The sequence below is a fragment of the Lacerta agilis genome, chromosome 1 (assembly GCF_009819535.1).
Source record: "Lacerta agilis isolate rLacAgi1 chromosome 1, rLacAgi1.pri, whole genome shotgun sequence".
Lineage (NCBI taxonomy): Eukaryota > Metazoa > Chordata > Lepidosauria > Squamata > Lacertidae > Lacerta > Lacerta agilis.
Genome location: NC_046312.1, coordinates 63,621,423 through 63,633,854, shown reverse-complemented (window position 1 = coordinate 63,633,854; position 12,432 = coordinate 63,621,423). Strand labels below are relative to the sequence as shown.

The 12,432-nt window shown below is 42.0% G+C and overlaps 1 protein-coding gene across 1 annotated transcript; it reads left to right on the top strand.

Moving 5' to 3' along the window:
• Window positions 1-1,332: 1,332 nt before the first annotated feature.
• On the top strand, window positions 1,333-5,648 carry C1H11orf91 (chromosome 1 C11orf91 homolog). The gene is made up of 2 exons (XM_033173378.1): window positions 1,333-1,786; window positions 5,389-5,648. The coding sequence occupies exons 1-2, from the start codon at window positions 1,366-1,368 to the stop codon at window positions 5,472-5,474; spliced, it is 507 nt and encodes a 168-aa protein (XP_033029269.1). The 5' UTR covers window positions 1,333-1,365; the 3' UTR covers window positions 5,475-5,648.
• The last annotated feature ends 6,784 nt before the right edge of the window (window positions 5,649-12,432 follow it).

The window sequence follows — 12,432 nt, the reverse complement described above, 5'->3', positions numbered from 1 at the left end:
TGTGGAGAAAAGCAAATGCTGCTCTGTTAGTCACTGTAATGTCACCAACCTTTGGGTTGTAAAGCGCCCAAGTATCAGGCCCTAGCTGCACTATATATTTAAAGCAGTATCATACCACATTAAACAGCCATGGCTTCCTGCAATGAATCCTGGGAAGGTGCAGTTTGCTAAGGGGGCTGAGAGTTGCTAGACGATCCATATTCTGCTCACAGAGCTACAAATTTGCAGAGATCCCTGGTTAGAGGGATTGACTGACTACTGGGGAGGGGGTGTTTCTGAAAGTTCTGTCCTTCAACAGCCAGGTTGAATTTTGGAAACAGCAGCATATCTTTGCAAGCATACATTTTAGAAGACTCTGAAAGCATAAAATTGCCATGAGCTGGTTACAGCAACAACAAAAATGGAAAGGGTGCAAGATGGCAATTGCTGCTTCCAACAGAACTAATAAAACTGGTCAGGTACCAGACCTAAATTGAAGCATGAAGCCAGCCCCTTCCAGCCTGAAGCACCTGTTTGAGCAAGCCCAAAGTCCTGCAGGCAGATTTTGGAAATAACTCCCACTGTAGAAGGGAAAAGTCTGATATAGCACCCACCCCCTGCTGCAGAATAAAGAGTAAATAAATTAGCAGAGCACAGTAAATTGGCTTTGTTATGATTTAAAGATTATACAGTTTTTTTGTTCATGAAATGTTGTGCCCATTCCTTTTATAGCTCTCTCTCTCTGTGTACTAGACAGGTTCTGCATTCCTGGTTAGGAATGGAGGAGGAATTCAATTCAGTTCACATTTCAAGGCAAATCCACCTCATTCACACTTTTTGAAACAATATGAGAACCCAAACACAGCCATCCTGTGAAATTTGCACTCCTCCGAATTTTACAGTGCAGTTCTCCAGCCAAGTAATGTGTGCAAGAATATATATGCTACTGTAAGGTGTGCATAAAAATGCATATATCAGCAAAAATAGCATGCGAAATGCATTATATTAGGCAAAATTGCCGTGCAAAAATGTGTAAATTGCATACAAGCTTGGGTATATTCAGAGAAATAGTTCACACTTCAAATACTGATAATTTTTCATGAGTACTTAAAAAAAAATCACAAGCTGCTATGGAAATGGAAATGCGAAACTGAAATTGACAGATTTATCCATTCCAACCTCTCTACTAGTTCATTAAAACCAGGTTCCAGTTTTGTAACTCTGCAGCCATTTCCTTCTAAGGTCTACTTACTGATTCCTTAAAGTGACAGGCACAACTTGCATATGATTAATCTATTTAGAACACTAAAAAAAAACCATGAATCTTCCAGATTCCACTGTTTCCATGGTGGCAGCAGTAGATGCAGAGCCATCAGGAGGAGCCTCATGAGCCACCAGCAACAGCCTCCTCCACCCCCTCGGCCACCACCCCCTCTATACTTCCCCTCCCTCTATGACAGAACCACACAAAGTACCACCCTTGCTGATTGCAGCCTTTGGAGGAAGCTCTTTGTGCCACTGCGAGGAGGGGAAACAGGGTCAGCTGGGCCTCAGAGACCTCCACCTGGGCTTGGACTCCTCCCACCCACCAATGAGCGCTGCTGCCCACCCCCCTGGCCAGCTGGTCTGGCCCCCATCCCCTATGAGCCATTGCGCTTCTTCTGTCCTGCTGCTGACAGCACACCCCAGCGTGGAAGTGGGGCACATCAGCAGCAACAGCCAGATGGAGAGATCTGTGAGCTTGGCATCCGCCTGAAGGAGTTGGAGCTGCTGGCACTCACTGGGGATGGCTCAGACCCACAGCAATGTGAGTAATCCAAAGGCTGAGATCCCAAAGCCTCTTTGTACAACCCCACCAAATATCCCTAAGGCTCTCCTGGTCTTGTACCATAATGATCGAGACATGTACCCTAACCATCCAGCTCAATGTCTTAAATGTAATACACACGAAATATTTGGGGACATTGAACATGACATCTTACCCCTGCAATCCAGATTTTGAACTATTATATACCCTTTTCTTTCTTAGATACCCCACACACAAGCTTAGATAAAGTTACTTATTTGTTCTTTTCCTAAGAGTACTTAAGCTTGTTAATCTGAAGTAGTTTTTTCTTTTAAGTGACAAATAGAGTTTCTCCATTCCACACACACCCTTAACATTCTATAATAAATCAGTAAAGAGATATTCCAAATTGGTCCAACCTACAGCAGAACTTGAAAGACCCATTGATAGAAATATATACCAAGACACTCTCTACACAGACACCTTCTATGGATGCAATTAAATAACCTGACATTTTTTGTTTTTATTCTAATAACACATTTAAATGCCCTGAGAAACATTCAAACTTTCTAATGCACCATCTGAGTGTTTTGGCCAAGAGATTGTAGCACTTCCAAAATTGGTTTTCATTTTGTAAAAGTCCGGTTTGCTAATCTGAGAAAATATTTTAGAACCTCTTCCAGGTATTTGTGCAAATGAGCAATAGGCTAACCCTAGAAATATTGACAACCATTTTCAGATACCAACCTGGAGGTCTTGCAAAAGAAATAGTTTTAAAGGCTTTAACATTAAGATGTGGGTGGTTTGCTGCGGCAAGCAAGCAGCCCAGGTGAGCTGTAGAGGTTTAGTGAGATCTAAGGGGAAAGCAGGAGGGAGGGGTGGCTTTGGTCAAGGGTGTGGATGGAGGTGGGGTTGGTGAGTGATGCGAACAGGGAACAGCCCCATGTGTGTGTGTGTGTGTGTGTGTGTGTGTGTGTGTGGATAGATAGATATGGATGGGCACTTTAAGTCTTGTTTCATTGCTACTATTTACATATATATTTAGTTTTAATATTTCTTGTTATTTCTATTTTTATTTTGCAAACCATTTTGAAACACTTTGGTGACAAATAAATGATCTGGAAGCATCCCCCAGTCAGAAGCGGAGCACCTATTTCCTCTTCTTTATTTAGCCCCAGTTTTTATTTAAAAAAAAGAGAGAGAGAAAGGACTCAGTCAGAACAAAAGAGGGCAGGAAGAAGAAAGCAATCCATTTTTTTAAAAAAAAGCAGTTTGTGTCTCCCTTTAAGAAATAACATAGAACGTTAAGAAAAGACAATGAGTGCATTCCATTTGTGGAGTCCCTCTACCAATGGCCATTAAAATGTATTTGTTTATTATTATTTTAACTTTGTTAAAGGCTAGAAGGCCTGTAATTGATCTGGCGGGTGGGGGAAGTGTTGGCCCTGTTTGATATTTTCTGGGATCTAAATGTGAAGGGACATTTATACACATGTGGTGGAGTTGCAAGAAAGCCAAAGAGTATTGGGAGATGATATACTCAGAACTAAAGAAGATGTTAAGGATCTCATTTCCCAAAAAACCAGAGATGTACTTACTAAATATAGTGTGGGGGGACCACTTATGCAATAACAGTGGTCAGAACAATTTATGCTCAAAGGTGGAAAGACAAAAATAGTCCCACAAAAGTAGAATGGCAGAATAAGTTAACAGAATACGCTGAGCTATCAATGTTATTTGCAAAGATAAGAAATCAGGATGAGTAGGATATAAAAGAAGAGTGGGAATACTTTGGCAAAGAAATATAACAATCAGATAAACTTCCAAGTGGGGTTAGATCAGGGGTCAGCAAACCTTTTCAGGAGGGGGCCGGTCCACTGTCCCTCAGATCTCATGGGGGGCTGGACAATATTGGGGGGGTGAAGAAATTCCTATGCCCCATAAATAAGCCAGAGATGCATTTTAAATAAAAGCACACATTCTACTCATGTAAAAAAACCAGGCAGGCCCCACAAATAACCCAGAGATGCATTTTTTTAAAAGGACACATTCTACTCATGTAAAAACATGCTGATTTCTGTACTATCCGCGGACTGGATTTAGAAGGCGATTGGGCCAGATCCAGCCTCCAGGCCTTAGTTTGCCTACCCATGGGTTAGATATATGAGAGCAGTGCAGTTAAAAATAAGCAGAAGAGGGGTGTTAATTAAGGAAATGCAGCTTTATAAGGACTAAATAACACACACACACACACACACACACACACACACACACCCCACAGAGGGATGTGTATGGAATTTGAAGAGTGTTAATTAAATGATAACAATTGTATAATTGATGTACTGTACTAAGATATATAAAACGCATTTTTAAAAATACATTTACTGGAATCTCAGAGATGGAGAGAATTTGAGGCAAGGATAGCATGAAGCCAGTCAAACACTTTGCCCCAGTTTTGGAAGTATATCATTGATCCTTATTACAAGATTTGATGGGTATCCTTTAACATTTAGACACAGTTTCTCAGCCTGGTAAATGTGTGAAAGGCTCTTACACAAATGAATGAAATAGGGACTCTAAGGACTTTGAGATAGCAAATGTCCTCTACTAATTAATATGAAGATAGATTATGACTTTCAGTGGATACTGGTATAAGGTAGAACAGAAAAAAGCATTATAAAATCTCTTGAATGGAGCCAATACTTGTATAAACAAGGAGTGCATGCTGTATGGAATATAGCAATAAACATGCATAGGACAGGTTATTCTGTGTATTTATCTGTGGAGGCAGTGATTGTGGGGATCACAGGATGCAAGGGCAGATTTAGGGCTGTGTGAGCGGTGCACACGCTGGGCACTGAGCTGAGGGGATGCTGTCTCCAAGCCAAGTAGGAAAGGCACTGGGCTTTGGGAAGGAGGCGTGAGGGTTCTGACAGCGCCTTAAATTTTTCTTCCCAAAGCCTAGTTTCCCAGCTTTGGAAAGTAAGTGGGTGGGCTCTAGGACCCTGCCAGAGCCTGGTGCCTCCTTCCCAAAGCCTGGCATCTCCTTAACCACCTTTGAGAAGGTAGCTCAAAGATTGGGGGGGCAAATTTTGCGCTCACAGGATGCCGATGTACCCAGCTCCACCACTGCTGGATTGTTTGCCTTTCTTTAAGTGAAATAATGCACATCAAAATCTCAGGGTAGGAGAGACCGTAAGATCATTAAGTCCAGGGTCCACTGATAATGACGATTTACTTTATAGTAATATTTATATTTTATTGAAGTGATTTCAATTAAAATAAATAAAGTGATGCAGAAAAAAAGAAGGAAAGGTGAGGGGGAGAGAAAAAAGAACAACAGAGATACATAAAAAGTGTGTGTGTGTATACACACATGCAAAAATACAATATATGATATTCCCATGCATTTATATATTTACACATAGTGCTGGACTATGATCCGTGAGATCCAGGTCCAAATCCCTACTGGGCCATGAAGGTTGTACTTTAATATGAGTACATCAAAGGTCAGTATTAATCAGGAGTAGTGTGCTAGGATTTTACATTCTTTTCTCAAAGGACTTCACATTTGCATTTGTGGTTGATGACTAACATGTGTCATGTTCCATCCCTATTTCTAGATAAGCTTCTGAAGGCACTGAAAGATGAAAAGACGCAAGATGTAATAACAGGACTGACTCTGAAGAAACATTTGCCGGCATCATGAGGGCTATTTACGTCTAGCCTCACCTTATTCTAATGGACTCATTTGTATTATGCATGCTTCTAATGACCTCTTCCTTTTTAATCCTACACTGCCAAAGTGGAAATTTCCAACTTATTCTTCAATTAGCATTTTGTACATTTCCCCAATACTAATATACATTTCAAATACAAAGTTTCAAGTTTGCAATTTTTCAACAGATAGCTGAATGTGTGCTGCTGACATCGACACCAACATCCTGTTTGTTTCAGATCTCTGACTGCACCATTCATGACAGTGTCATGGACTGGCTGGATGCAGAGAATAGTGGGAGGCACCCGCTGGGGAACCCCCAAGGGAAGAAGGCTCAGAGCCAGGGAGTGGTGGTGGGACCACAAGGAGTGGTCAGAGGGAGAAAACTGGGAGGAGGAGGTGCCTGAAGCTGAAGAGGTAACAGGGTTTAGTGAGCAAGAGGAGGCTGTGCCAGAGAGCAGCCCAGAATCAGAAGCAGAATCAGAGGCAGAGCTCAGGCAGGCTACTGAAGAAGCCAGGAAGTCTCCCCCTCCTGCTGCAACCAGCTCCCCTCCTCCGCTGGTTTCTTAGAACCCAAAGAGGTATGAAGAGGGTGGAACAAAGACAGAAAAGGTGGAGAAGTCTCAGGTTGCTTAGGAAGGACCTAGAGGAGGAGGAGACTTAGTGAGCTATAGGAAGGCAGGGACCTTCAGTCCTCGCAACTGCTTCATTGGGGCAAGACCTACTGGGAAGAGTTGCTGTGCTCACTAGGCCTGAGCTGTTTCGTTTCTTTGAATAAAGTTGATTTCACTGGCACCTTGTGAGTTATTGCTGACCTGCTCCCGACACCCACCTCAACGGTATGCAGTGCAGTTCTACATATAAAAGAAAAGGCTCCAGTTCCTCCTGTCTTATATATCCTCTCTACTGTATTCAAATCCTCTTTGGAGAGCCAGTGTGGAGTAGTGGTTAGAGTGCTAGACTTGGACGTGGAAGATCAGTGTTCAAATCCCCACTTGGCTATTAAGCCCACTGGGTGACTTTGGGCCAGTCATTGTCTCTCAGCCTAACCTACCTCACAGGATTGTTGTGAGGGTATTAATGGAGAGGAGAAGTGAGCTCTTTTGAGAAGAAACGCAATAATAGCAGTAATAAACAAAACCATGTAATTTATATGCAGTTGGTTGTGGGGAGGTCCCATGGAGATTTCTCATTTTTAAAGATGTACTTTATCCACTAGATGGCAGTATGCAACAATATTTATACATTTGCAAGTTATTACATTACAATACTTTTTTAAAAAAAAAACAACCAGGTGAGATGGCCTGTTCTAACCTTTCCTCTATTTATGAAACATTTCAAATCAACATCTTATATTCCACATCACCTCTTTCACTGGCAACAAAACAATCTGCCAAACAGCTGTAATCTGACACTTTAGGATTGATCAGCTGCAAAAATGCTACTGAAAATAGTTTTGACATGCTTGAGGATCTGCATGACAGGCTGTAATCCACAGCTGCAACACCTACCAGAGGGTTTTTCAACCTGCTGTCTTCATCTTGGAATTGAGACTAGAATGTGGCCTTATGGTTTGCAACATCTAGACTAATTTTGACTAATTTTTAGTCTTCATTTTTTTATTTTACCTCTTCTCCCCATCCCCTGCTTTATATAATATTTTTGAATGGTGAAGAATTCCGCATGGCTCAAGAGCTTGCCAATATTTTGTGAAATTTCAGCTGGTCCTCATAAAAGGTATTGCCCAACTGCAGATTTTGTCGTTAAAAAAACTACTTGCCAAAAGGAGGGGAGGCATTACGGGACAAAGATATAGAACATTCCTTCCTTCCATCTCCTCAATTACTTGCCCTGCTCAGGACAAACATCCTAAACACCAGCCTTTGGCGGGGAAAGATCAGCAGGAAAATTTCTCCCTGCTGAAGATGCTGGGCCCCATCTGCACTTCACATGTAAAACAGTGCCATACCAGTTTAAACAGTTATAGATTTCCCCCAAAGAATGCTGTAAAGTTAAATGTGCTGAGAGTTGTTATCCTCTTCCCCTTGGACAGCTACAATTCCCAGAGTGGTTAACAATCAAACCCTATTCCCAGGAAATTCTGGAAATTGTAGCAGTCTGAGTGGAATGGGGTGTCCTAGCAACTCTCAGCAGCCTTAACAAACTACAGCTCCTAGAATTCTCTAGGGGAAGCTATAACTTTTTGTATTATTAGTGGTATGATACCGCTTTAAATATGTAGTGCAGATGGGGCAATACTGGGATAGTACAAAATACTGGGCTAAGCAGGCAAATAGTCTGGCCTGATAGAAGGCAGCTTCCTACATTCCTCAGGTGCTCAGCACATGAAATTTTGCATCCTTGACCAGGAGCATCAGGTGTGGCAGGGGAAAGCTACCCTCCTGACAGCTGCATTGCTGCAATTTATGTGGGTGGGGCAAGGACAGGGGCAAGGTCAGGGCTGTGGAGACTCACTACCAGAGTCAATCCAGCACTCTCACTGGTGCATCCAGGCACCTCTAACCCTTGCCACCACCCTGCCCACATAAGCTGCAGAAACTCAGGAGTTAAGAGAGTGGCTTCATCTCCACCACACCAAGCATTAGTGGAGTGAGGTTCTGGAACGGAGGCTAGGATTCTGGCATGAAGAAGCAATGTTTACTCCACTGTTTCTAATGGAGTCAAAGGTTTTTAATGAGAGCCAAACAAGTATACAGGATTAGAATTGTGGGTCTGGATAGTGTTGCTGAAACACACACACACACACACACAAACATATTAGCAGACGCCTCACATAAGGACACAAGAAGAGCAGTGACCAGAAGGCCAGCAAAATTAGTTCCTACTGACTGGTTCCCATGTGAGACAAGAAGACACAGATATTCTCTGTTCCCTAATATGAAACTGAGAGCTTCTGGACAGAGCCCTGCAGACACACCTTTCTTATAATAAACCACTCATTCCAAAACACAGCAGGGTAGGAGTAACTGAGCAACTCAGACAAAGCACGTGGTTGTTGTTGTTAACAACAAGGAGGCACAGGGAGACATTTAAAGCACCCGTTGTCTGTGGCTCAGCGTGCATGGGAGAAAATGATTGGCAGTCTCCACTATGAAAATGGCAGGGCTTCATTGTTGCCTTAATTGCTGCCTTCACTGGGAAGATGAAGAGAATTAAAGAGCACAGTAGAGGCCTATTTTCAGAGAGCTGCACCCCAAGCATATGTCTATATTATTCACTTAGAAAAAACTATAAACCACCTAACCAGGAAGAATCTCCAGGCACTGTAAAGTGATATAAAACAATTGTAAACAAGGAAAATAAGTAAAATGTAAAATCCAAATACACCGTACTAAATTGTGTGTCTAGGTAGGGTTGTTGAAACATATTTTCCTTTCCTTTTTCGAAAGTGTTTAGCATCAGAGCATAAGTGCCCTGCTGAATCAGGCCCAGGGCACCCTGTTTTCAAAGTAGCCAAGCAGATTATTATGGGAAGGCTGCAAGCAGGACCTGAGTACAACACTCTTTCTACCTGTGATTCGTAGCAAGTGGTGTTCAAATGAATGGTGGCTCTGGCAATGGGGGGAGAAGACACACATTGCAGCCACTGATAGCATTGTCCTACGTGATACCTAAAGCAGCAAAACAAGGGTGCGTGCCTAATGTAAAGGAAGGAAGAGCCCTTTGCCAGGTCTTGCATAGTCAGGGTTGCATAATACAGAGGAAAACAAGGAACAGAAAATATACTAGACACCTGATGAGATTCTCCAGGTTAACCGTCCCTACTTTAGAGAGAAAATTTCACATAACAACCGGGGAGAAGGGCACCAATTTCTATCCCACATTTTTCAATTATGCTTGTCAGAGTGTAATTGTCAGGTACAATTTATCCTCATCCTGGAATGCATTCTTCTAAATTGACCCGTCTATCTAAAGTGTAATCAGAGAAACACCATTTAGAGAAAGATTGAGCTTGTAGACTTTTTTTTTTAATAGCAACATTCTGCATGCTTTCATTTCAGGATTCTTAACCATTCAACTTAAAAAAAAAAAAAAATTCTACAGTGTATCACCGTGACAGACATCTCAGAGTGGAGATACAATAGCCTCCGGCACAGAGTGTCTACAGTGATATTCATGTCCTCCCTCCCCAGAATGCATCAAATTCTTCCACTTCAGAAATCCAACACTGTTTTGGCTTCTCAGTGGTGGGAACAGTTAGATACAGAAACCATTTAGAGGCAAGGAAGTGTTTGAGGTTTATTTTGTTACAAGAGAAATATGTTAGCTTCCTAATCAGTTTGTTCTAGTGATCCTACTCGTGTTAAACGAAACCTAAAACCAAACATAAACATGTGTGTGTGTGTGTTTAAATGGAAGTATGGGTTATCAAGTTTATTTTAAAAAAAAACCTTAAAGTTTGACACTACCTCTGTTCACACTAGGAATGTACATGTGATAAATTGAACTTCTGTTTCCTTGGGACTTTAACTCTTCATTTAAAGAGGAAATAACACTGATTTATTTGAGAATAATAAATATATTACAACCAAAAAGTTTAAAAGTGATGGGGAAGCTGTGGTCCTCCAGATATTAGTGGACCACAACTCCCATCATTCCCACTGGCCAAGCTGTTTGGGGATGACAGGAGTTGGAGCTCAAAGGCGCCTGGAGGATCAGAGGTTCCCCATCTGAACTTAAGAATTAAACAAGTGCAGCTGTTCTTTCACTCTCCATAGTGACAGGAAAAACTGGTGTGTGCTTAATTTTGCTGTCTCTTGGAATATATTCACCTGTGTCAGCTAGAGCATGCTGTGAATTTTAACAGAATTATGAATTCACTTCTACGTAAGTGAAAGAGTGTGCCAAGGGCAGATTAACCAGTGCTTGTGAGCTTATGAAGTCCTCCCCAGAAAAGCAATTTTGCAGCATTTAAAGGGATTCTGGTTGGTTTGTTTTTAAGTTGGTGATTGAAATTATGATTGTTACAAACAGCTCTTTGAAGGATTAAAAGAAAGGACAACAGCCCACCCAACAGAAGTGGGGTAGAGGAAGACCAATGACACGATCCATTATGGAATCTCTTCTAAGTTCCCAATATGTTCTGAAAGCAGGAGGGGGGAAATGTGCTTGAATTCTTTTTGAAAAGCACTCTTGGAGAAGCAAGCCTAAAAGTAAGTCTGAAATTATAATACAGTAGTGGAGAAGGGGACAACAGAGGATGAGATGGTTGGACAGTGTTCTTGAAGCTACTAGCATGAGTTTGGCTAAACTGCGGGAGGCAGTGAAAGATAGGTGTGCCTGGCGTGCTGTGGTCCATGGGGTCACGAAGAGTTGGACACGACTGAACAACTGAACAACAACAACAAAGTGGAATCCTGGAGACCCGGCACCTTAAAGTCCTAGGCTATGTACCCTCAAGTTCAGAAAAAGTTCAGAGCAGAGTGAAGTGCACTTAAGGATTTCTTAGTATTACCACGCTGTTGCAGTAGTTTCATAATAAATGTATGTAATTTCATTGTGCTACCTTAAGTACACTTCAGTAGGTATGGCGTTCTGGTCAGAAAAGGAATGTTATTTGATTGTACCCAGGCAAGGGAGCGGAACCAGAATAAATGCATAATACTTCTGCATGAGGCATATATTTCTATTTGTTATGTTGCAAGGCTCAAAATTATTTTCTGCAAGAGCCTGTCAGAGATGCTGAAACACACACACACACACACACAGAGAGAGAGAGAGAGAGAGAGAGAGTATAAAAACTCTGAAACACACACTTGGTTCTCTGTAGCTTTGAGATTCTGAAAAGGTTCCCATGTACTGACCCTGAGTGTCCAATAGCCAGTAGAGTCTTTATAGGTTCAGAGGGTCTAGTGACTGCCATCAGAAAGTATGCATATACAACTTCATAAAGAAAGGACACACACACACACATACACACACAAACAAACAAACAAACACATATATATCATATGGGGTATATAGCCCTGGATATGTCATATTTGAAAGTACTGTAAGGCTGTAAAATGACAAAGCGTTATTTCCTGCAAAGGGGACTGTGAAGGGGGAAATACAATGACTGCATGCTGCTGTCCGAGGTAAAATTGGAATCTGGGGATTTATACAGAATATGGTTATATGTGGGTGTTTGCTGAACAGACCAGATGATGCTGTGAGCAGCCAAAGAGACCCGGGAGCTGCTGAGATTTCTATGAAAGTGAGCAGCGTGTGAATAATCAATCAGCAATCCTGAGGTAAACCTAGGTGTGCCAGCAGTGCTGAGGAGATCATCTTGCCCAGCTGGTAAAAGAGAAATTCTGGAGAGACACTTAAGCCTATAAACACCCCAAATAGTGGATTGGGGGAAGAATCAGGGTATATCAGCTGTTCGAGATGTCAGCAAGGAGTTCTGATTCCCATCTGCTCAACAACAGCAACAACAAAAAACCTGTAGTCCGATGCAGCATCCTGATGTACCTCATCTCTGAGCATCACTGGTCCCCAGCTGTAAAATGGAACTTTATAAATTCTGTTATAATTTGCTGTTTCTTAAAACTGCAAGTACAATTGTCTCCATGCTGTACTAATCACTTCTCTCCAAGCTTCAATATTCTACATCTGCAAAGTATTGGTATTAAATTAGTTGCCTTCAACCAAGATCTTTGTGTAGCAGTCTAACCCTGGTCTGCAGTAACTCAGATGTAGGTTTGTACTTATTTAAGTTATCCCAGAATCACTGGGTGCAGTCAGTAGCTGGTTTTGCCCCATAAGCCACCCTTTTGTACCTATTTCCAGCTGGTGAGATGATCCCACAAGCCTGAGGTTGTCAATTCCTGAAATAGTCTAAAGGGTTGGCAGATCTGGACTGCCAAGGCATAGCGATTGACCCACCAGTCCATGGCAAAATTGGGCACCTCTTCAGTGGTGTTATTTCTGCTAGCAGAGAAAT

Excerpts from the sequence above, each read along its gene's own strand:
- C1H11orf91 (XM_033173378.1), top strand. The coding sequence starts at position 1,366 with ATGAGCCACCAGCAACAGCCTCCTCCACCCCCTCGGCCACCACCCCCT. Across the intron at positions 1,787-5,388 it reads TGGCTCAGACCCACAGCAAT|ATAAGCTTCTGAAGGCACTG; the intron begins GTGAGTAATCCA and ends CCCTATTTCTAG.